General features: G+C 45.3%; 1 protein-coding gene across 1 annotated transcript in view; it reads right to left on the bottom strand.

Moving 5' to 3' along the window:
• Positions 1 to 2,076: 2,076 nt before the first annotated feature.
• The window catches only part of FUCA1 (alpha-L-fucosidase 1), a 157,071-nt gene continuing 133,195 nt past the window's right edge, over positions 2,077 to 25,952 (bottom strand). The window contains exons 6-8 of the mRNA XM_086955803.1: positions 20,558 to 20,748; positions 4,237 to 4,336; positions 2,077 to 3,410 (exon numbers count right to left, since the gene is read on the bottom strand). Coding sequence (XP_086811929.1) covers positions 3,270 to 3,410; positions 4,237 to 4,336; positions 20,558 to 20,748 — 432 coding nt within the window. The 3' untranslated portion in view covers positions 2,077 to 3,269. The remainder of the gene's footprint in view (positions 3,411 to 4,236; positions 4,337 to 20,557; positions 20,749 to 25,952) is intronic.

Below are 25,952 nucleotides of genomic sequence, written 5' to 3'. Positions count from 1 at the left end.
AGGCACGTTGCATTGGTTGATTTTAATGCCATACTGGCCGATGAGAAGACCTTCCTGGCACCCTGATCTTGCTTCCTGGATTCCTTGTCCCCAGGAACCTGTGGGAAAGCTCCAGCAGACTTCTTAGAGCAAGCAGCCTGCACCACCAAACTCTCAGGCAAGGGATGGATAGATAAAAATGCAGGGTCCTCAGGTGCCACTCTGTACCTCCTTGCAACTGATCTTGAAACTGCAGGAGCAGACAAAGGCTTCTTCCAAACCTCATAGATGGGCTCAGTCAAGGCCTCGTTGAAGGGTAACACAGGCTCAACCACTGACGAGGGAGAATGAAGAACCTCAGTCAAGATGTTAGGCTTATAGTCAGCAGTAGGAAGAGTAATGTTCAAAAGGCTCGCTGCTTTTTTAATAACAGTGTGATAAGGCACCACATCCTTTGATGGCACATTAGAAACAGAAGCCAACTCCCACTCAGGTGACAGTTCAAGCCCACTGGCCTCACACAAATCCTCAAAAGGATCCTCAAAATCTCGTAACTCTCCTTCTTCAGTATCCGAATACTGATACCTATCTTCTTCCAGGAGTCTCTGAGCCCTTCTCCGAGACCTTTCCTTCACAATCGAAGCCAACGGGTTCGGAATCGACTCAGACGGCGCCGGCGTCGAACCCGACGTCGGACGAGGCTTCTCAGCTCGAGGTCGGACAGAATCTTGCCTCGGAGCCGTAGGCATCGGCGTCGATGGGACCGGCGTCGACGGAGTCGGCGTCGAGCGCTTCGGCGTCGACACCAGAGGTGTCGGTAAATGCCAATGCGGTGGTATAGCCGGCATAAAAGGCATGAAGGGCGCAGGGGCATAAGCTTGGGGAACACCCAAGTTGAAAGCCATAGGACCCGTGGGACCAACAGGTGCACCAGACGGGAACATTGCCCTAGAATAGACACCAAACATGGCGTTCAGGAACTGAGATGGATCCTGACCTGGAGCTAGAAACTCAGGATAAGAATCTCTGGGTCGTTCCTGAGGAGGCGGAGTCGAGACGACGTCGACCTCTTCAACGAGTCCTGGAACCGGGGTCGACGAACCCGCAGGCACTGGAACCTCGACTTCACCAGCCCCCTGCTCCTCACCTTCATCCTCCTGACCAGAAGGATTGGATGGAACTGGAGAATGGACCTGCTCCTGTGATTCGGGCGAACCTGGTTGTGAAGCCTCACCCACAGAGACATGCTCCGACTCCGAAACCACCAACTCTTTACTCAGGAGCTTAACCTGGGACTTCGGTCTCGAACCAGAGTCTTTCCCGGAGCGATGGCGTGACTCGTGGCTCCTCTTCTTGTGCTTCTTCCTCGAAGACTTCGACGCGTGAGCTGAAGACGACTCCGAGCGTGACCTCGATCGAGACCTCGACCTCGAACGACGAGTTCGAGACTTCGAAGATTTCTTTTCTTTCTTACTCTTAAGCTTAGCCACAAGGAGTTTCGCCTCTCTCTCTCTCAGCGCCTTCGAAGTCATCTTCTTGCAGCAAGCACAGTCCTCGACATCATGGTCGGAGCTTAAACACCAGACACAGCAGTCATGTGGATCGGTGATGGACATAGTCTTGCCACATTCGCCGCAAGCCTTGAAACCAGTCTTCTTCGACGACATCCCGAAGAAAATGATGTTATACAGAATAACAAGTAAATAGTAACAAAGTTACTGGAAAGCTACAGCACGATCCCTGAAAACCGTTAGCGTCGACGACGCGGAAAAAAGGGAACTGATGTCATCACGCCGGCGTGGGCCTATTGTAGGCGTCGGTGACGTCAGCGGAGTCGCGAGCGGAGCCGTGTCTCTGTGACGTCCGCGTCCACGTCGGCGCGAAGCTACAAAAAAGAATTTCCGAATGTTGCTGACGCAAGGGGGATATTCACAAGGTGAGGAATCCACACGGCAGATGTATCTATCAGAAGGAATGATCCAAGCATGGTATCTATGAAAGATTCCAATACTGGAGTAATTAAAGGTAAGTAATGTGCGGGCTCTAAACACCTTTTAATATTTTAGGTTTTCTTTACAAGAGATTTTCCAAGCGCTGTGCAGGCACAAGTATTTATTTTGGCTACAAGAAGCTACTGTCTACAAATTGCTAAAAAAAAATCCTAGGTTCTAAGCTCCATGCTTGAAAGACAGACAAATGAGAAGGTAGAAGGCTCCAGTCCATATCATTAACTGGAACAGAAAATGGAGGGCAGCACAACAGCGGCCCCTGTGAGATGCATACCCACCATACCAGGTGTAGACTTAACATGACATGGAATGCTTTAAAACGAAAATTTGTGGGCCCAAACTCAAAGCGATAGAAGTTCCCATAAGCTCGAAAAACAGAAAAGTTGAGTATAGGAAACATTAGACTTCAATTACCCACCCCTCATTAAAAAACACAAAAACAAAATACACCTAAAATCATGCAATTAACTGGCCTTTTCAAGTACAGCCAGCATCATCAAGTTTTCATGTGTAGAAAGAAGGTTTATATCCACGATACAAAGCTTATCAAAACTTGCATTTTGATGTTTTAGTGCCTAATGGCAAGAAGTGTTGATAAATTCAATGATTTAGAATACCGAACTCATTCACAAACGTGGAAGTATGTTTCCTGGCTTCGGTATTCTAAAAATCACATACATTGCACACATTGGTAACTATTTTTGAGTGGTACTTAAAGGGGAGATTGAGTCGAAATCCCCAAATAACATGCATATTTTAAGCCAAATACTTTTCCAGACAAGAGAGAAAACCACTGAACACAAAATGCACAGCTAGACCAGGCTACCATGCGAAAAAAGTAATTGTGTGCTCTATGTTCAATAGAACTAGGGATTTCCAACAAGATCAATATCAACAGAACTTAAGGCCTGACCAGGGTTACTCGGGGAAATAAGGCTGCTGCCTCTGATGGACAAACCAACGCAGAGACTTCATATGTATGGGAAATTCCTTCACACTGATCTTTAAAGATAGAATCTAACTTTATTTTTAAGGCGCTGATCACAGTTTTCTTTACGGATACTTGACATGATTGTAGATTTGGGTCCCTTTTTTCAACTGTGAATTGAAGTGCTGAGATTTTTAGAGTCTTGGTGAAGGCATTTTCTTATGAACTCAAAGGCACACTAGGAAGAGCATTCAATTATGAAAACTCCGCAACCTTCACATTCATAGTGCCGGTGATGCAAGCCAAGCCAGCAGATCCTCTTTCTACAAGGCACGTCCAGAGAAACGGAGGCACTATTTTACACCTTCCATTTGGATGGTCCAGGCAGCCTCCACAGGCAGGGAGCCTGGAGGGATGAATGGGAGGTAGATAGTCAGCCCTTTATCCGGCAACACCTGCCACTTAAGGTCTCCAGAGAACCCCAGCATAGTTATCTGAAGAAAACAAGAGAACAGGTGTCAAAACTACATACATGTTACAACAGTAGCAGGAAGTATAGTCCCACTAAACTTACCAGAAAGAAAACCCAGACAGGCACATATTTCTTGGATAAACATATAGCCTTTGATAAGAACTCAATCTATAAATTGACCGCATCTGTAAAAGTAGAATCCCTATTCTCCCAATGTCCACGTTAGGAAAACAACTTTGTGTGGGGATCAGGAAGGGGAACTGCAGAAGCTTAAGATATTGTATGAGGTACTAACTTCAGCCATAAGACTATGCGAGCACTTGCCCGTTCCATCTCAAAAATGTCAGTATTTTGTAAATATCACAAATTATTTCCTGGAGTGTGTTCAGTGTAAGAGGAGTGTAAATCTAATCCATCTCAGATGTATATGCTAAAGCAGTACCTTCCTTGCCTCTTTCCCATTCCCTTCTGCTCTCTTTCTATGCCTATCCTACTCGGTTATTTGAATTTCGTATTATAAACATTTATTTGGCTATGTTTCTCCATCAACCTACTGTACAACTAACGCTGTAATCAGTCATAGTTATTTACTTTGTACATGATTTAGTCTCAAACGTACAAGATCCATCCAGGTTACCTTTATGTGACCAATAAACATGAGGCATTTTGCCGTGCTACTGTTATGAATGTAAATTCTCAATAAAACCTTTAAACAGTAAAAGCATCAAAGACAAAAAGCATACACACATGGACATCTTTTTTTAACTCCGTTGCTCACCTGCATACTATTTGAAGTACACCAATTATACAAACTAAAATGATTTATTTAAAAAACAGAAGGAGCTTACATTTGTTTGTGCACAAGGCTTGGGCGACTGCAAGTTCAGCATATTATTCTGTGGCCAGTTCAGAAAGATGGCGTAAACTTTGGAGTCCTTTGAGGTGTACCTGAAATTAATGCAAAAGATACATCTTTGAAGAAGGGCTGGACATCAGTATGTCGTTTTCTTGAGATTTACATAGCATCCTAATAATTCCTCTGCATTACACTTCTTGACACCACATACAACGCTGCATCTGGAAATAACCTTGGCTAGAATTAGGTCATACCGACAGGTTTCCCTCAACAGATTATAAGAAGCTATACATCTGAACCATTTGTAGCATTAGGAGCACGACTTGTATTCTTACTAAAGATTAAGCACCGTCCTTGGTCAAAAGCATGCACCCCATATCCGCAATTATTTGCCACACCACCCTGTCCCACAGTACATTCCCATCCACTCCAATCAAGGGACCTGATGCACTGCCACAAACCAAGGGTAATGGAGGAGGTGGGGGGCTGGGTGATGAAACTTAAAGGGGCACATTTATTCAAGGGCAGAGTTAAATAAACCACTCCTGTACAACGTTCTCATTTGGCCAACTTAACACCTGCCCAAGGCAGGTTCAGTCCAGGTTGCAGCACAGCAAATTTCTCGAATAAGGATCTTTAATTAGTTACATACGTTGCTTTGGTGGCCTGGTACTCTCCTCAGAAGTCTTTGTATCTGATCAGCATGAGGTGCAAGAGGCAGCCCAAAAGACCATGGGGAGTCCGCAGGGCCAGACGTAACAAATATCCCAGTAAGCACCTTTTGAAACATGTGGCCAGTGTCTGTCTCCCTTTTAGCACATCACAGTGGTCAGTGATCACCTAACCAGCAAGCATCCAAAACAGCAAGAGCGGATACGTGATTTGGATCTTTCCATTTAATCTATGCCCCTTTACTACGCATGGAAACAAGAAGCTGAATAGATGTGCATTGGAAAGAGGACAGAAAAGCTTCAAATCTGATAGGACTATAGCTAGCATGGCCCTATGTGGCTGGACTTCTCCACCCTGATAGCAGGGAGTAAAAGTGCACCACCTGTCGAGACGAAACTTTGTTTTCACGACTAAACTAAACTAAACTAAACGCAAAGTACAAAAATAAAACTTTTCGAAAACACAAACTAAATAGTGTTTTTTCTCCCTATTTCTTGAACAATGAAACTGTTCTGGGAGTGCCTCCTGCAGAGTTAAAAGAGTGCCAGGTTGTCAATAGATCGTGTAATACTTCTCTGCCACTTCAAGGACTACATTAATATGTGGGGCCCGGAAGGATCAATATGGTGTTGCCAGCAATGGGGTCAGAACTGTTTAGAGGCAGGGATGTTGGAGGTTGACTGTCAAAGGACAGAGAGGGAAGGGGAGGGAAGTACTGTCAAGAGGTAGGGAAGAAGGAGACTGGCCGGGACAGGGTTAGGGAGTTAAGAGGCAACATAGAACGGTTTAAAAGCTAAACTTAATGGGAGTGGAGACATTACTATGAAAAAGCTCGGAAGTAGTAGGCAGTCAGCTATACGGTTCTAGCACTTCACTGTTCGACTGCACAGCAATCATGTTTTTCATTAAAATACCAATCAATGTGTTTTCCAGGGTGAAGAAAATATAATTGGGTTTATAAAACGAACTAGGATGAAGCCACAAATATTGATTAAATGACATAGGACCTAAAGCAGTACTGCTCTAACTATTCATAGACTGCAGTATAGGTTTAATACTTAGACCAACACGGGGACCAAAAAAAAAAAGAAAATAAACTAGCAAGAAAGGTATGGAGAAAGAGGAAGGAAGGGGGAGAGGGAATAGGAAAAGTTAGGGAGCAAGTACAATGAAAGATTTACACACTGATTTCAACTTATCTTAGGTAGAAGGAGCACAGGTACTTTATTAGAAAAAAAATTATTATTTAAGTTATTAAACAAACATGTAGACATCCCATCATTGCATGTAACTAACATGTTGTACATCATCTGTAGTGCAGGTCAGGGGTAGAGTATTACATGTAATTGGCTTGGGGGAAAGAACCACCACTTCCTCAGTTGTTTAATTTGCTTGTACCATTATTCCCCCTCGGCTGCATCCCTTTGTGTCAAGGATCTGTACTTGTCCCATGCATTCCATATCTTCTCACATTTTTTAGGGCATCCCCTGCTCCGATATAACGTTTTTTCAGCCAGGCAACACCAGTCTAGATCTCGTTTCCAAGCATTGAGAGTTCCTATGTCCTGTACACCCCATAATCTAGCGATGTTGCGCTAAATTAGCCAAGTCTTCACACGAGGTGGTCAGCGAGTTTCGCCTATGATGGCCAGCGAGTGTCGAGGGTTATTTCTGTACCGAGGACCTCAGACATCACTCTGGTGATTCGTCTCCACTATCGCTGCGCTGCAGGGTATTCCCAGATTATATGTAAGAATGTGCCCACCTCGCAGCAGCCCCTGACGTTAAATTCTGAATCTGCCCAGCCTATGGTATAATGTCCGGGTAGGGTAGGACCTGTGTAGTACTCTCAGCTGAACCAACCGGAATCGTGCCCTAATGGCAATTTCCCTGGGGCTCTGGATTGCTTCCTGCCAGTCATTATCCTCTATCAATCCCAGATCAGTCTCCCAATCTGCCCTCAGGGAGGCAAGGCGGTCTGGAAGGTTATTCATGATTTTTTTTATACGCAAGAGATGTTGCCTTATCTATCATAGGATAGAGTAGTAGTCGGTCCTCAAGGGGGGGGGGGGGGGGGGGGGGGGGGGGGTGGCAGTACTCACGGACAGATTCGCCTTCCGATATATGGTGGTGTATGGCGTGTCATAGCTCTATATAATGGAAGTCTTCTGTGTCAGTCAATTGATATTCGTTTTTGAACGGGTACTTTATTAATATGGGCTGGAAGATGATTATATCTAAATTGAGAGCAATGTCAAAATAGAAAGGGCCTCTGTATGGGCACGTTTGTTTTTGAGGTCTCACTTACCAGACAGCTTTTAACTTTCTGCGAAAGACCTCTTGCTGAGCACACCAAAACCTTACAGTGGGCCTAGAGCCCATCTGTGGCTTTCCATTGGTCGGCTTTATTGTCCCTCATTTGCTTGCCTTCTTCTTGCGTTTGTGCCTACCTTCGATCAAAGCTACTTTGCCATGTTTTTGAGTGACTCATTTGTATAATTCCACTGCTCACATATTAGGAACTGCATTTTCTTTTTCATGAAACTCTCCATGAGAGTGCATGTGTTTTATTGCTACCTCTCAAATGCGGCTTCTTCTTGCAAAGACCTGCTCCCCGTTTGCTTCTCTTACACCCGCTCCCACGTTGCTCCACTGCCTTTTGTGGTCCTTATTGAAAATGCTTTGTTTTAATTGTTTTACAGGACCCATTTGCGGACTGCCTGAGCTACATTGCAAAAAGTGCTTTGAGCAAATACATTAATTTTTTTTTCATTTACGGATCCAAGGGGTGTCTGCGGTGTTGGATGGGTAAATTAAGAAAAAGAAAATGGTATCCACATCATTCTGTTCTAGGAATGGAAGCTAGAAGTCATCAGCCACCCTGCCCTTGGCAGCCGCTGCCTCCAAGCACTCCTTGTCTTACTCTGCAAGTAGGATGGTGGCTGGGATAGGGCTGGCACGACTGTAACACCCTTCTGTTGCAACGAAAGGGGTGAAAGCTAAACTGGCCACAGGGTGTAATAGAGAGGCCCAAGGAAGGATAAGTTACTTACCTGTAACCCTAGTTCTCTTCCAGGGGTATCCTCATCAAAGTCATAAGCACTAAATATTCCCGCCCATGTGCGGAGAGCCAGGAAATAATAAACATTTAAATATGGAAAAACACATATATATATATATATATATATATATATAAATAAATAAATAAATAAAATACACATATATCATTTTCCTCATACCAATGTAGCACCCATCTAGGAGGCCAAACAATGTAATAACAAATAAATTGCTCTTGCAAACACATAGGGGGGTCATTACGATGTCGGGCGGATTGCCTCCACCAGGCTGGCGGTAGCCACCGCCGGCCTGGTGGAGGCAATCTGCCCGACATCCACACTAGTTTTCCCCCCCGCCATATTAGTATGGCGGGGGGGGGGACCTCGGAAGACGGAAAGACCGTCCGCCGCTTTTCCGTCCCGGTCACCTTGCGGCCGGGGCGGAGAGGGAATAATATGGTGGAGGTGTCTATCAGACACCGCCAGCCATATTATGATAGGCATTTTTCATTGCCTTTCCATGGCGGCAATGCCACCAAGGAAAGGCATGCGGACTTCACTCTGGGGGCCCCCTGCAGGCCCCCAGAGTGAAGGAGAGTAGGGAGGTGCACACAGGGAGGTACCTGTGGTACCCCCCTGCATTTGCATAATCAAAGCGGCAGGCTTTAATTATGCAAATGCTGAAATGCATGTGGCGGGTGGTTCAGAGAGCACCGCCCGCCACAATGCTTAAAATACAGGATGTGCCCGTCACTGTGGCGGGCACATCCTAATACTCTCCACGGGACCCCGCCCTTCTGGCGGGCGGGCCAGATTACCACGAGGATGGCGGGCGGGCAAAGTCCACCCGCCATCCTAATGACCCCCATTGTCTCTGCATAAAAACACAAGAGAGCAAGTAGCACTTGAACTCTTTTTAATGAGTAAACCTCATGAAAACACTGCAAAGAAAAAGAAGACATTGTTAGCCTACAGGCTGCATTGTAAACCAACAGCATAGAAAATGAAAGCATTTTCACACAAAAACTGGCACCGTGCCTTTAAGGCAGCCATGGTCCCAAGGACCAGTAAGTACAATTAAATTTACTTTTCAGGAACAGTAGTGAGCTGAAAGATGCAGCACAGAGGTCTCTCCTGATAACAGGTGAGTAAATCCCAATTCGTAGTTAGACTGACTTTAGTGGAATTTTTTAAAGTTCCAAAACTCCACACTTAGAAGAATTTCCAAGTAAAACATGTCAATGTTAGCCTATGGAAGGAAATTCAAGTTACTGCAAGTATGGTTACATTTACTTTTCAGGGTCCGTCCTGGGCTCAAAGATGCATCACTGATGTCTCTCGGGATAACAGGTGAGTAAATCGGAATTCGTACTTCGGCTGATTTTAGAGGAATATTTCGCTCAATAGTGAAGGAAGGGGGCGGGGCCTGAGGACACATCTGTGCAAACACGCCCTGTGGCACTTTTTAGGTTGGGGAATATATATCTCTTAAATCCTGAGGTCACCTGTGAGCCAACTAGCCCATCAGGAACCTACAGTTTGCGCCAGGGAGCTACGTTGTAGAGAGGTGTTCAGAGGCACGCCCCCTTTTTACAACACTCTGCAACGCAGTCCCCTGGCGCGTTTGCAGAGGGGGAACTAATTCCCCTTCCATACTGGGGTCCCTGGAGGCCAACTAGCCCACCAGGAACCTCCAGTGTGCGCCAGGGGGCTGCGTTCCAGAGAGGTGTAAAAAGGGCCGTGGCCCCCCTTGCAAACGCGCTAGGCGGCGCATTTGCAGAGAGGTGCAGGGAGGAGGCATGGCCTCCTCCCGATCCTGTTTAAAAAAATAATAATAATAACTTAAGAAGGGGGGCTGTGTAGCCCCCCTTCTTTTTCTTTTTTTTGGGCCCTGGGGACCACACGCCCCAGGGCCTGCCCCCAATTTTTATATATTTAAAAAAAAAAGAAAAATCGGGAAGGGGGCCGCGTGACCCCCTCCCGTCGCCTATTTCGGCCCCCATCCCGGGGCATGGCCAACTTTATTTTTTGTTATTTGTGGAGTGGGGCTGCATAGCCCCCCTCCTATGCCCCCCTTAGGGCCCCGGGGACCCCATCCCCCGGGCCGGACTTTTTAAAATTTTTTATTTTTTTGGAAGGTGCGCCGCCTGGCCCCCCTTCTGGGCCACTTCTGGCCCCGGGATGGAGCCCCTTCCGACCCAGAACAGTCAGCCCACTCATATACGCTGCACATGGCCTCGTGGAACTCTTTAATTTGAACGAGGGAGGCGGAAAGTCAACCTTGGCAGCGGCTGTGCAGTACCATGCCTAGAGTGTTGGTGCTCCTTACCTCTCAAGTCTATGGATGACAGTTGAGGTGAAGACGAAGTCCACTTGGACTTATTCTTCTTCTTGTGACACTTCCCTAAATATCCAGAGGACCTCGAGTGGGAGGAAGGAGACTTGGGGCTCCTGAAGCGGTCCCGCAATTACCTCTTCTTCGATTGGGACCAGATCTCCGCGGAGTCTCGCTGGTTGGTGTCGACTGCCAGGCCACAAGGAGATGCAAAGCTCGCTCCCACAAGGCCTTCGGAGCCATGGCCCGACAGTCCGAGCACAACTGAGTTGTGGTCGTGCTCGACACACCAAAGACAGACAAGGTGGGGATTGGTAACCAACATCGCGCTGTGAGAAGTGCAACACGGTTTAAACCCTGTCTTCCTCGAAGACATTCCTCGCACACAATGGAAAAAAATTCCAAAGTCGTCAAAAAAGGCCTGTCAAAAAGCAACAGAGGGGTAACTCTTCCCGGATCGGCGCTTAACTGGCATGGATAAAAAGAACTGATGTCCACGTGCCTGGGTAGTGCCTATACAGGTGGCTGCGATGTCATAACCGATAACGTCAAGCGGAGCCACCAGATGTCATGCACAAGGGGTAATGCTCACACAAAAGTTTTCAGATCCAGCCTGATACCTGGTAAATTCGAAGGTAAGGAATCTGCAGCTAGAAGTCTCTATCAGATGCTTTGTTTACTTACCACACAGACTTTGTTTTGAGTGTTTTGTGCACTTTCTAATTTTTCCTCGTTTTGTTCTCTCATTTGGCATTCCTGTTTACTCACATTGCAGTACTGGCGCTCACATTGGGTTGGTATTTTAGGGTTTATTGTTATGGCCATCGGATCTAGTAGGTTTTGTTACACCGCAACTACACGTGACAGTGATGCAAAGCACCTAATATGTGCCTTTTACTCGGTTCAACTTTTTTACTAAACGCAGAGACTCACGTCGCTGGGAGATGCCCACCTGCTCTAACATGAGCTAGCCATCTGCTGCTCACAGTCCTTTACCCCATCTGGGTCAGAGGTCTAGTCTCTTCACGTAGCAGGCTCTAAGTCAGTGTGCCCTCACGTTGAAACCATGTAGCCCACTATAGTTTTTTGATGCTCAAGACAATCGCACCTCTTTAAATAAGCCTGCTCCCTGCAACCATTAGTCAGCTGTGCAGCGCGGACAGGATCACATGCTAAAGAACACGGCTGCTTCAGCGTGTTCTTAAGGTATGGATTCTGCGGGTCAGTGCCACTTGAGACATGCACTGTATGCCTTCATTCCTGGACCCCATTTCACAAGCTTTTTTTACCCGATTTATTGGATCTTGGTGCCAGAAGGTGTTGTGACCTAATTCATTTTGTGTCATTACATTTGCCTGACAGTACGCAGTGATTGTTTCTCACTACTTATTCAAAACCGGTTAGGTCCTTCATGTTGGTGCGTCATGCACATGTGGTGTTTATTATGTTCACTCTGTGCCTGCCTTCACTATGGTTACACTGACTGGCCATTTAGTCTGGCCCTTGGTTTGGTAAATTACTCCACCAGCTCCTCCAGATTCCCCTATAGGCTTGATATCTTGTGCATTTGTGATTGAAGGATCTGCGTTTGTGCAAGCATGTGCAGACACCTCTTGGGCCGGTCCGCTTAGTTTTTTCAAGCGCTTCTTTACGCCATGCTTTGAGTAATTTTTTTCTTTGTTGTTATAGGACCTGCGTTTGTGCAATACCTGTGCTCATGCACCTTACAGGCACTTCTGGAGCCTTTCCGCTCAGAACCTCTGAACGCATTATCTCCTCATGTCTTTAGTCAATACTGAAGTTCTCACATCTTGACGATGCGCAAGTATGTTTTTAAGCACACCTTTCGGTGTGTTCATGTATCCCCTTTTTGCATGGTTTATCAATATGCCCCACTTTTAAACTTTCCTTTGGGGATTCATCCCCTCTCCATTAAATGTATGGGGTTTCTTTTTTCTCTGTTTAGAAAGTGACAACTTATATTCTATCATTTGAACTTGACCCAAATTCATCTGGTTAGGTAAGATATATCAATCTCCCTTATGTCATCATGCACTCAGTAATGTTTTCTTCCGAGTCCAGACTATCTGCACATCTCACTACCAATTATTTGGTCCCAATGAAGACCCCAGATGATAATAACTGCAGGTTACTCAGAATACGGCCGCTAGGCTGGTCCTGAATCAGCCAGCGGGCACCCCATCATTGCCATTGCTGAAAACCTTGCACTGGCTTCCAGTGAAACAAAGACCTTTTTTCAAAGTGTGCTGCCTGACTTTTACTGCTCTCCAGGGTCTTGGCCCAGCATATCTTCAAAAGAAATTGATAAAACATATTCCTAACCGCCCACTGAGGTCTAGCACGCTGCAACTGCTTCACATCCCACGCATCAAACGCAGTAGGTCTGGGGGCAAGGCCTTGTCCTATCTGGCCCCCAAGTACTGGAATAGTCTCCCCGTTACCCTTCGAGGTATTCCCTCCTACCATGCCTTTAGGAAACATCTGAAAGGGCACCTGTACTAACACTGCTGTCCTGCTATTTGTCTCCTTCGGTTGTGACTGAGAAAAAGCGCCGAGATGCCCCCCGGTGATTTGTGCGCTATACAAGAGGTTATAACATAACATAACATGATTTATCTTAATAGGGGTTGAAACGCTGACACTCGATGGGCCTACCCATATCTTTCATTGATGGACAATCAAAATCAAATGCCCATATCACCGGGTTCGTAATTGATTTAGTCTTAAACTTCATGGGTACTGGCCCTTTGTACATATTGTAAATACTAATTGTTTTAAACTTCTTTTATGATTTTGTACGGCTCACTGACTTTCACTGCGCCTTCACTTTAAGCAACTTTGATTGACTAGGATATGATAATCAGTCTTTTTAATTAATCGTTTCAAATACATAACTGAACACCCTCATTTCTGTGGATCCTTATTTGTTTGCTATATCATATTTGATCCATTACATGCTAAATTGCATCAAACCATTTCTAGTAGAATAATTTCTTATACAAACTTTATAACCCTTGTTCTAGGGAACACAGGGTGCCCTATTTTGTGCAACTTCAGGGGGCTTGCCACTGAGATTCATAAATGAGCTAGGGCAAAGCGAGCAAATAGCTTTAGAAAAGTGAAGAATATCTTGGAGTGGAGAAGGGTGTTAATTTAGAAGGTCAACAAAAACAGCATTGTCCGAAAGCAGTCAGAAAATGTAAAAGCAATTCGAATGTAGTGTTGCATTCTTATCAAGGTGTAAAAAGTGTTATTCTCTTTAGAATTTAAAGCTGAAAAACATGTGACACTTTTGGTTGAGACAGGGCACAAGGAAAAATCCAAGACACTTTAAAGGCTGGAAAATGGACACCTATGTGTATGTACATATGTGGTATTTGTACAGCTGAACATAAGCCAAAGACAGTGGACAGCTGTACAGGATTAGAGGCAGATAAAGTCAATGAGTGACTGGATGCGTAGCTGGGTTCTAAGAGGGGTGAGTGGAGTGTTAATGCTTTGTTGTGTGTCATCCTTTAAAGAGATGTGTCTGCAGCTCTTTCCTAAATCAGAGCAGGCTCTGGGTGGTCCTGGTAGACACATGTATGTTGGTCCAGATCCTGAGTCGATAGTTTTTTCTTTTTTGGACTTTGTCTCCGTTCTGATGGTGTCCTGGCTTCTGAAAATGCTCTGAAAGATTCTGTTTTAAAATGATATGTTATGCTAATGGAACTTCCTTACAAAAGGGTTGCTAGAATTTCTCTCCTGCTGTGCTCAGTACATGCTCTTAGCTAAGGATCAGCCAAAGGGTGAATCCTTTGTTATCGCGGGGTATAGGGCAGCCCTGAAGACCCAAACCTCAGACATGTGGACACACACCCCCTTACCCCCACAGCTGCTCTCCCTTTTCTTGAGAAAGCAAAAGACACACAATTGATGGACGGAATGCAGAACACTGGACTGTTCCAATGAGGCACAGGGTCAGACTGATTTGCAGAAGGCCATGTCTGAACTGGGGTGGCGGAGTGAGCTAAAGAATGATGATGGATTAAACCCAGAACAGGTGACTTGGGGTGAGTGCTTGCATTGTTCAACACTTCGTCCATCATCCCCTTTGGTTTTGCTTTGTTCTCCCTTTTCTTGGCAGGTAAAGCATTGAACGTTTTTGTTTGCCCTATCTTGAATATTTCCGTTTTTAGAGGGAGCGTTCTGGCCCATATTAGTCTAACTGTCAGAACAACCTAAACCAACAATGTAGGAAAACAAGGTATAGGCCATCTTAGAGAAAGCATATGATAAATGTAGTTTAGGCTTAAGATTTCCAGCGATATGATTACAGCTTTTCCCAATTTGTTCGCAAGCTGGGCCCATTCACCTTTGCGTAAGCATTTCAGAAAGTATATATTCTAACACACATGCTACAAATATGAGAATAGATACTTCTATTTATCAAGAGACCTTGATGTACTTACAAGTTAATTACAGAACTGTAACAGTCAGTTCCCTGATTTTCTTCCAGACTCAGTGGTCTGTTCTTCCCTTTCATCAAGTCTTCTCTTTGGAGCCCAAATGTCTGTCTGGTAGTGATTTAGATGGAGCAGCGTAGAACTATATAATCCTTAGCAGCAACACTGGCACTGGGTTACCATGTGTTCTGGGGTCTATGCATACAGTACATCTGCTGCACAGTTGGTTTAGCTGGGAGGGTTGCATTTCCTGATTCCAGTCATTATGATTTCTGAAAGTTAGTTTACATAGTAAGGCTACTATCTTTAAGGTGGTAAAATTACTGTACAAAAACAAGTAGGTATCTGTTGGGGGAGTCAGAGTACTGGGTGGCCAATGACCAACAAATAAGAAAGATACAACCTCCTCGTTTGTAAGACAGACCTTGTTCCAGTCAGAGCAAATCAAAGTTCTCAAAGGCCCACCAAAGTTGCTTCACAAACTTGAAAGCAGATTCTAAAGAGCACTATTCAGCATTCTACATTCACATAGTCGGCTGAGCCTGCCTAAACTTCAAATAATCGGCAAATTGATAAACAACATTGGGAAGCTGCAATGGAAACCAGCATCTCTGCATCAGCCACCAACAGGTACCTGAAGTTTTTAATTTAAAGTTTTGGTACTTCAACACAGAATTCGACCAAAAATATTATGATAGATGGAAGCTGTAGTAATGCTTAGAATTAGATGATGCGGTCATGATGCAGTGGAATTGCATCAATGTGAATGTTCCAATTTAAACCAGTATTTGTGGGTTTGCTGATGGTTGCTGTACTTGACTTGTACTGAATAAAAGTCATCTTAATCCAACAATTTGAGTGGATTACTACATATTTTGGCGACGAGGACCTGCGCAGAGGACAGGTAGTGGACAACCATCACCTCTGGAACGATGCTATATTAATTTAGCACTATTGAAGAAACGCAAAGAAACGCAAAAAAAGAAGAGATTCCATCTGAAAATTGTAAGTGCTTTCTAATTATTAATAACCAACAGGAGTTAAATTCTATGAAGATTGAATTCAACAATTTTAAAGATTTCAAATGAAGATTAAATTCAACAATTTAAAAGCAGTATATTGAAGCCTTTAATAAATCTTTTTAAATGGCAAGCTAATACTGTATATTTGAAACGTTTTATTTTGAGCGCTTATATTACATTCTGAGCACTTTTCTTTAAAGACTGTAATTGCTCTGGCTCATTTTGGATACGTGCTAAAGAGTTTTCTTAAAGAGTATATCTCGTTTTGTCCCTAATTCTTCAGGCGCGCCTTATGAGAGCTGTGTGGTACAACGGATCAAAAATTAATATTCTTGGAATGCAATGTATGGACATTGTTTTTAAAAAGAATGGAGTCCATGGAAGGGTATATATTACCAAGGAAGGATCTAATTTGCTCGGATGGCGTCATCAGAAAGACTTAAGTATTGTACTCAATCCAAATGCTGTGGAACCTGTGATGATTATTGAACAAGATGTGGATAATGTATCTTATGGTGGGGAGTTGGAGAATGAATGGGGTAAAAAGTTAATGGAAAAGCATTCTCAGATATTCTCTGATAAATTGGGTATGTTGAAAGGATTTTCACATCGTATAATTTTAAAGAACAATGCTAAGCCAATAGTTCATAAAGTTAGAACAATTCCACACATGATGAGGGAACCACTTAGCAAGGAGTTAGATAAGCTATTGGAGGCTAAAGTTATAGAACCAATTGAATCATCAGAATGGTTGTCTCCAATTGTTGTCGCACCGAAGGAAGGGAACAAAATTCGTTTATGTATTGATTTGAGGGATTTGAATCGTAATATCTGGGTAGATAGACAACCTTTACCGAATATTGGAGAAATGTTGAGTAGAATGGGTGGAGGTTGTGTTTTTAGTGTGCTTGACATGTCTTCTGCTTATCATCAAGTGAATTTACATCCTGACTCACGGCCTTTAACATCTTTCGTAACTCCTTTGGTGGCATGTAGGTACTGTAGGATGCCGTTTGGGTTGGCGTCAGCCTCAGCAGTATTTCAACGCGTTATGCAGAATATTTTTAAGGGAATGGACAGAGTGTTGTGCTTTCAAGACGACATTATGATTGTTGGAAGGTCATTTGAAGAACATGATCAGTTGATGAATGATGTGTTGCGTAGAGTTTTGGAGCATGGTTTGACAATAAAAAAAGAGAAGTGTCAGTTAAGGCTAAGTCAAGTTAATTATTTAGGTCATCAAATATCTGCAGATGGTATAAGACCAAAAGGTAGTATTGTGAAAGCTGTCAGGGATGTTCCATCTCCCACTAATAAGGAACAGTTAAAGTCATTTTTAGGTCTCGCAGAATATTGTGCTAAATTTGTGCCTAAATTTGCTGACTTAGTGGAACCAATGAGACTTCTTTTAAAAAAAAGGAGTGTTATTTGAGTGGAGTGTTGGATGTCAGGACGCGTTTGTTAAGGTAAAGGAATGTATTGCAAAGGCTCCGTCATTAGGACATTTTGACTTTAAGAAGAAGTCCATATTAGTCACAGATGCGAGTAATGTTGGATTGGGGGCGGTGTTGATACAGGTGTCAGATGGTAATGAAACCATCATTGGGTTTGCTTCACGTAGATTGCAGGGAGCAGAAAGATCGTATTCTACCATAGAGAAGGAAGCACTGGCATGTTGTTGGGGGATAACACATTTTAGGTATTATTTGTGGGGGTTGCCATTTGTGGTAAAGACAGATCATAAACCTTTAGTTCATGTTTTTAAAGGGGGACGAGGTCTGGATGGAAGTGTGACTCCCCGTATATCAAGATGGTTACTATCGGTCTTAGATTACAATTTTGTGGTGGAATATGTGCGAGGGAGTAGGAATGTCATTGCAGACTGTCTTTCTAGGATGCCAGTAGATGATGATATTTGTGTAGAAATATTAGAAGATTATGTGGTGAATATTGACAGTGAATTTGCTGTTAGTCAAGAAGAGTGGAGAGAAGCTTTGGAGTTGGATATGGAATACAAGAAGATAAAAGAGTTGATAATGAATTCTTGGAATGGATCTAGTGAAGAGATTGTACATAAGCAATTTGTTTCTGTTAAGGATGAACTTAGTTTGCAAGGTGACAAGATTTTAAGAAGAAATAGGATAGTTCCACCAATTTTGTTGAGGTCAAAGTTGTTGAGAATTGTACATGAGGGACATCTAGGTAGGAGTCTGACTAAACGTAGATTGAGAGAATTTTATTGGTGGCCAGAAATGGACAAGAATGTGGAGGATCTTGTGCGTGATTGTCATGCTTGTAGCAATAGTGATAAAGTGAAGATTACAAGGGAACCTCCGTTGAGGTGTGTGGAATTGCCCATGAAACCTTGGGAGAAATTAGCCTTGGATGTTTTGGGTCCAATTGACAAATTGGGTTGCAATAATAGGTTTTTGCTTGTGTTAGTGGATTACCATAGCAAGTGGTTTACTTGGAAATCTATGGGGCAAGTTTGCACTTCAAATGTGATTGCATTCTTGAAAGAAGTTTTCTTGGAAGAAGGGGTACCCAAAACTCTCATAACTGACAATGGTGTTCAGTTAGTTTCTTCAGATATGACTAGTTTTCTTCTAAGTCTGGGCATTAGTCATGAGAGAGTGGCTTTGTTCCGTCCGCAAGCAAATGGACTTGTAGAGAGGGTCAATAGAATGATAATGGATTCCATACAACTTTCTTTGGCTAATGGTTTATCTTGGAAGGATGAGTTGCGAAGAATGATGTGGGGTCATAGAATTACATCACATTCAGTTACTGGAGTTTCTCCTTTTGTGGCTTTGAAGGGAAGAGAACCAGGTACTAAGGAGTCTCCAATGTGGTTGAAGGAAAAAAATCAAGTTTGGGTTGATAGGGAAAAAATGATATCGAGAGCTATTGATTGTCAGTGGCGCAACAAGATAGAATTTGATAGTAGGAGACATGTGAAGGATTTAATTTTCAAAGAAGGTGATTGGGTTGTTGTAAGGAAGTTTGGTTTTGTAAGAAAAGGGGAAAGTAAGTTTTCTCAGCCACATAAAGTTGTTTCAGTTAAAGGCTCTGTGGTTGAATTAGATGATGGGAAGAAATGGAGTTTTGGTAGTTTGTGTAGAGTGTCTCATTTGTAAGTATATTTTGATGCAATGCAAACTGTGAATGTGATTTATTTGTGAAACAGTTCATTGATATGTATTGTACTTTGCAATGTGTTACATTTTCTAATGTTTTCTTATTTTCTTTCTTTTTGATTCCGTAGGGGGGAAGATATGTAGTAATGCTTAGAATTAGATGATGCGGTCATGATGCAGTGGAATTGCATCAATGTGAATGTTCCAATTTAAACCAGTATTTGTGGGTTTGCTGATGGTTGCTGTACTTGACTTGTACTGAATAAAAGTCATCTTAATCCAACAATTTGAGTGGATTACTAGAGAAGCCTTCTTCCATAGGAACTGGTTTGTGTTCAATACCAAAGCATACGTTTAAAGGCAAAATCTTTGACTCTCATTTAGACTGCCAAAGTTTAAACGCAGGCTGGCCTTTCATGTCCAAGGCCCTACTGAACGCTCATAATATAGAAGATTTACAATACAGAAAATGTACCCTTTCCCACTGACTAACATTAAGCATTTCCATTGAAATAACCTGGGTCTACCATTAATCTGGGAGTAGGTGTTAAACTTATTTTTAAACTTTTGACAAACATTTACGTCTTCGCCAGCTCTTCGCCCACAGTCTGCCCAGTGAATTTTTTACATAGACTTTTTTAAATGATAAAATGGATCCTAGTTTCCAACAGTAAGCCAAGTTTAATAGGTGCGGTAACCTATTACATACTATTTAAGATTACTAAATAGTTTATGCCTTCTAATTGCTTGATCTCCTCCCATTCTCTTCCACCATTCAGCTACTGCAGTGTCTGCTAGTAAGCTCACCCCTTCAGCTCTGTCCCCAACTTTAACCAGATCATAGATTTGGGAAGGTATGCCACCGAGATCCAACACACCAGGATCCTCATTTTATCATTAATTTACTCATTGACTCCACAATGGCAGTTATGTGACTTACGCAAAACATTAATTGTGCCACAGGCTGTCCTGAACACACCAGATGGAAGCAGTACCAGAAGATTTATTCAGTGTCTTCCTGCCAAAACCGGTTCAGTCTTTGAGGTGATGTGCCATGTATAGAACACTTTTACAAAACCGGCACATAAGGTAGTACTGACTAAAGTAATGCTCCCACTGAAGCCAGGCCTTAGGCTCCACCAACAGCAATCTTGTGCACATTTCTACAGTTTATTGCATGACAAGCTATCACCAATTCATCACACTAGGAGAGTTGATGTAAAGCTTAACCTACACTGTTCCTTTCAGTTACATGGTAGAGAAAGATTGGGGTTGTCAGGAGGGCTTGGTTACAGGCGTGGCGGGGGCTCCATGGATTGTGGTGTGGGGAAATGCAATACCACCAGCAACCTGGGAGTTTCATGCACCCTTCCAGACAGGGGCAGTTGCCATTCGCAAGCTTCACTGACACCGGAAATACCAGAGCATTCTGTGTCTCTCACAATCCTTTACAAAGGTAACGCAAGAAAAATACAAACATCACTTGTGCACGTTCCCGCATCCCGCACTCACAATGGCCTTAGTTGGATGATCATACAAAAATGTAAAAACCTTAAGAGACTGACCCTCTAGTACAAGAGATTATTTCTGTTTCTTGGCCTATATGAGGATCACTAAATTCTTACCACACGTTACATGTGTCGTTTTCCTGCTGAACTCTCCATGGCTTGGAAGCATATATTGCATCACCATTTAGGCTCAGCCATTTGCCAACAGCATAAAGTCTCTCCTGGAAGATCGGAGCAATTGTGCCCTCCTTTGTAGGTCCCACGTTGAGTAGATAGTTGCCTCCATAACTCACAGTCTGAATTAGCTCCTACCAATAGAAAACAAAATATTAATATGTTTTTTGTTTCCATTTGCTTCTCAGACCCACCTAGTTGACCCATTTGACACCTCAACACCCCACCATCTATTGCACCATTTCACCACATTTGCAATACACTTGGTCTTGCTACTCGCAAGGTAAAGATTGCCCAATCACAGACTAGGGTGGCAATCAGTTTGACATTCATGTTTTTGAAAAAAAAATGATTAGGGACTCCCTTCATTTCAGTAGCTAAAAAAGAAAAGGATACAAATATGATACTTGATAAAAGCAAAGCAAATGATAAAACCAAAGGATACAAATATACTTCAAATGTCAATAAATCAAAAAATGATTAGCTGTGTCTCGAGATCCCCTCCCCTCCTGCCCCCCCATAAATAGTTGGCTTGAAACAACAAGGCCTTTACTCCATTTTAGTGATGATGCCTCCTAAAGAAAGGTGGAGAATTAACGTCTATATTTTAATCTGGATTAAAAAAAAAAAAAAAGACACAACCAAACCTTTTACGAATCTTCTAAACTAAAACCAGAGATGGACAATGATGAAAAAGTGTAATATTGGCTAGGGCTGGAGGAGGTACTGATTGGAACGGATGCCATCCACCATCAGAAAGTACAGCCACAGTGGAGAAGGTCTACGATGTACAAAGTGGTCCTTGGGAACACCTCGGTGGGACTACTATGGCTAGGGTCGTAAATAGTTCCCTGGTGGAACACATGGTGCCAAGAAGCCCAATAGTTCTTGGCATGCCTTCATAGGGACATTACATGAAATGTTTCAGTGATGGAGAGAATGCTGCGGTCAGTTAGTGGCCAAGAGGAGGATGCTAAAGGAGTTTCATAGAAGTATGAGGCAATTGTTAGTCTGCGGTTAAGTGACTGATGCAGCCAACCATATACTCTTGAGTGCATTATAACCTTGCGGTAAATGCTAACTTTGAAATGGCTGCAAGGAAACATGTCGTGTTTCGTGTCATACACCTTGGAATCATATCTCCCCGCCAATACTGGCGGGGGAGGTATGATTCCACCCTCCTAGAGGGAGAAATATGACAGCACCGATACACCCGGTACCAGCTTTCTCGACCCTGGGATCACAAGATGGATGCTGCCAGCCACAGACACGAGTCTGCCCTCCTGTTGCTGGACGAAACTTCGGCAGGGGAGAATAGGTTTCCTGTCACCTTCCAGACAGGCTTTAGTGTATTGGGGCTGGGCGGGTGTACTCCAAGGGGGCACATTTGGTGTCCCTGTGCATAGTCCAGCTCAAACCGGTTGCAGGGGCACTCAGCCCCTGCTCTGGCGCGAAACTGGAAAAAGGACATGGATGTAGCCACCCTCCTGTCCTGACCCTCCCATAGGTGGGTCCCCAGAGTTTGTCCCACCCCTTCCTTGGGTATAAAGTAGGAACCCCTGGCTACAGAACTTTAGATTTTACCTGGACTAAACTCTGCTACAGAAACCAAGTATCCTTCGACGATCTACGCTTTGCTGGACGACTGAAGAATCTCCCTTGGAGTAAAGGAGTTACTCCCCTGCAAGGCAGGCACCTCAACGCATCTGCCTAGTCAATCAATCAATCAAAGACATTTGTAGAGCGCACTACTTACCCGGAGGGTCTCAAGGCGCTTGGGGGGCGGGGCTGGAGGGTGGGGGGGTTGCTGCTACTGCTCGAACAGCCAGGTCTTGAGCTTCTTCCTGAAGGAGAGGTGGTCTTGGGTCAGGCGCAGGTCGGTCGGGAGGGAGTTCCAGGTCTTGGCGGCCAGGTAGGAGAAGGACCTTCCTCCTGTTGTCTTTCTTCGGATGCGGGGGACGGCGGCGAGGGCGTGACTGGCTGATCGGAGATGGCGTTGGGGAGCGTAGAAGTTGATGCGGTTGTTGAGGTAGCTCGGGCCTTGATCGTGTAGGGCTTTGTGTGCGTGGGTGAGGAGACGGAAGGTGATTCTTTTGTTGACGGGGAGCCAATGCAGGTCTCTCAGATGTCCGGAGATGTGGCTGTGTCGTGGGATGTCGAGGATGAGTCTGGCTGAGGTGTTCTGGATCCGCTGGAGTCTTTTCTGGAGCTTAGCGGTGGTTCCGGCGTAGAGGGCGTTGCCGTAGTCCAGTCGGCTGGTGACGAGGGCCTGGGTGACCGTCTTCCTGGTCTCGGTGGGGATCCACCGGAAGATCTTCCGTAGCATGCGCAGGATGTTGAAGCACGACGAGGAGACGGTGTTGACTTGTCTGGTCATGGAGAGGGAGGAGTCCAGGATGACGCCCAGGTTCCGTGCGTGGTCTGTCGGTTTGGGTGCGGTGCCCAGGGCGGGGGGCCACCAGGAGTCGTCCCAGGCGGAGGGCGAGGAGCCCAGGATGAGGACTTCCGTCTTGTCTGAGTTCAGTTTCAGGCGGCTGGTCGTCATCCACTCGGCTACGTCTTTCATCCCTTCGTGAAGGTCGGCTCTGGCGGCGGCGGGGTCGTTGGTCAGGGAGAGGATCAGCTGGGTGTCGTCAGCGTAGGAGATGATGTTGAGGTTGTGTTGGCGTGCGATGGCCGCGAGGGGGCTCATGTAGACGTTGAAGAGGGTGGGGCTCAGCGAGGATCCTTGAGGGACGCCGCAGATGACTTCGGTGGCCTCTGACTTGTACGGTGGTAGTCGGACTCTCTGTGTTCTTCCGTCGAGGAAGGAGATGATCCACTCCAGTGCCCTCTCCTGGATTCCGACGTTGCTGAGGCGCTGCACTAGGGTGCGGTGGCAGACAGTGTTGAATGCCGCGGAGAGGTCTAGGAGGATGAGGGCCGCTGTTTCTCCGTTGTCCATCAGGGCTCGGATGTCATCGGTGGCAGCGATGAGGGCGGTCTCGGTGCTGTGATTGGCTCGGAAGCCAGACTGTGAGGGTTCGAGGGATCCATTCGTCTCGAGGAAGGCGGCCAGCTGCTTGTTGACGGTCTTCTCGATGACTTTGGCTGGAAACGGGAGGAGCGAGATGGGGCGGTAATTCTTGAGTTCGGTGGGGTCCGCTGTAGGTTTCTTGAGTAGGGCGCTGAGTTCGGCATGCTTCCAGCTCTCCGGGAAGGTGGCGGTGTCGAAGGAGGTGTTGAAGATGTCCCGCAGGTGGGGTGCGATGACAGCGTCGGCCTTGTTGAAGACGTGGTGAGGGCAGGGGTCGGTTGGAGATCCGGAGTGGATGGAGTTCATCATGCGGACGGTGTCGATCGGAGTCCAGGCGCGGAGGGTGGTGGTGGGGGGCGGTGGTTCGGTCGTGGCGTGCGTCGGTTGAGTGCTGAAGCTGTTGTGTATGTCCGCGATCTTGTTGTGGAAGTAGGAGGCGAGGGAGTTGCAGAGGTCTTGCGATGGGGTGATGTCGTTGTTGCCGGCGTTGGGGTTGGAGAGCTCTTTCACGATGTTGAAGAGTTCCTTGCAGTTGTGTGCGTTGTTGTCCAGCCGGTCCTTGAATGCAGTTTTCTTGGTGGCGCGGATCAGTTGGTGGTGCTTCCGGGTGGCAAGCTTGAGGGTGGTCATGTTGTCCGGTGTTGGTTCCCTTCTCCAGGCTTTCTCGAGGGCTCGGCAGTTCTTCTTGGAGCTCTTGAGTTCGTCTGTGAACCATGGGGCCTTCTTGCTGCCGGGTCTGCTGGGCGGGGTCCTCAGTGGGGCGAGTCCGCACCAGTTTGCATCTATGCAGCTCCTGACGGACTCCGAAGGAGGTGGGTTCCTAAGCTTCCCCGAGGCAGACTAGTGCTCTCAGCAAACCCAAGACCCGCAGCCCTCGTGGGGACCGTGCAACCCGAACCCCTGGACACCGTGCACATTACAGTAGCATATGCTTTTTGGCGATCCCTGAGGCTGTGCTTTGGGCTACATGTACACGCCCGAGCCGTGTTTCCACTGAAGATTACCGGCCTACACTCCACGAGAATTCCGTGGGCTGGTATTTTGCGATTCATCTTGAGGTCCCTTCGCGATCCCTGGTCCGTCGACCTGTGGGTCCCTGTGAAGGTAACTTTGACTTTCCGTGGGCTTTCCTTGTTGCTCCAGACATGCCCTGACTCTCCATAGCTTGAGGAGTCCCCACGACCTTGCTAAAAGCATCTTTTCTATCACTGCATGGGTTGCAGTTGCCAAGGCTTGTTTGTCTTCAATCCAGGCACCGACCCCCCCAGCATTGAACATCCTTCATGAGACAGCTCGTCTGCGGACTTTGGTCATCGGCGACATGTCCTGGTCACCGTGGCAGCAGAGTCAAGCTTCACCTCTTTGCACCTGAATTCAGTGGGCATTCGTCTACTGAGCCCCTGGTCACTGGCAAGTGACCTAGACTCTGTCCCCTGTGCTTTCAGGTTCTTCACAGCTCCGATCTAGGCTTGGATCACACCGGACACTTTTCCTCTTCATGGCAGCAGTACTTTGCAGCATCACGCCATTGAAAACGAATAAGATTCCCAACACCATTTGACACCTTAGCACCTGGCTTCCCAGGATTAGGTAACACGAGTACTCCGGTGAGCATTAGAAGCTTCTAAGTCTGAAAGGGTTTGCTCAAAGTCCTCTTCGAAATGTCCTTAAACTTTAAAATTCCAACCGCGACTTTCCCATAGGATGGTACGGAGATCGCGGCTGTGTTCTCACACTGCACATGTCCCCCTTGGGTCCCCTATGTCACTTCCTTGGGTGGTTCCTTGGGGTCCCAGCGATTCTACGTTCTCTAGGCACTGCTCCTAGTCAAGTCGTGGTTGTTATACCACTTTCTTATTATATGGTTTGGTCTCCCCCTGGAGCCTGCTGTGTATTAAGCTATTTACTGTTGTTCTATTACTGTATTATTGTGTACCTTGTTCTCTAATCTCATAAAGATGTTAGTATAGAGTATTTAGTAATAAATACATATATTTTATATATACCTTGTGTGGTTCTCCTTTCATTTGGTCATTCAAGAGGTTATAATCTGGTAAACCAAGCTGTTTTACATTCCTTCAAGACTTAGCCTGAAGGCTGCTCTCCATAGCTACCACTAGGATAACTTTCAATAAAGGTTATCTTTAACCTAATCATCAATAAGGGTTGTTTGGACTGGTGCAACTTGCTCACTATAACTAGTGGACAGCATATACCAGGCCAACTTCTCACAACCATGCACAGAATGCTTGAAAGGGCCTTCTTGTCCATGTTCTTTTGGATCCAGAATCTCTACACATGCGCCCAAAGTAGTCTGTCAGC

Source organism: Lissotriton vulgaris, chromosome 2_1 (genome assembly GCF_964263255.1).
Source record: "Lissotriton vulgaris chromosome 2_1, aLisVul1.2, whole genome shotgun sequence".
Classification (NCBI taxonomy): domain Eukaryota; kingdom Metazoa; phylum Chordata; class Amphibia; order Caudata; family Salamandridae; genus Lissotriton; species Lissotriton vulgaris.
Note: the sequence above shows the minus strand (reverse complement) of the source record. Positions and strands in the feature narration are given on the sequence as shown.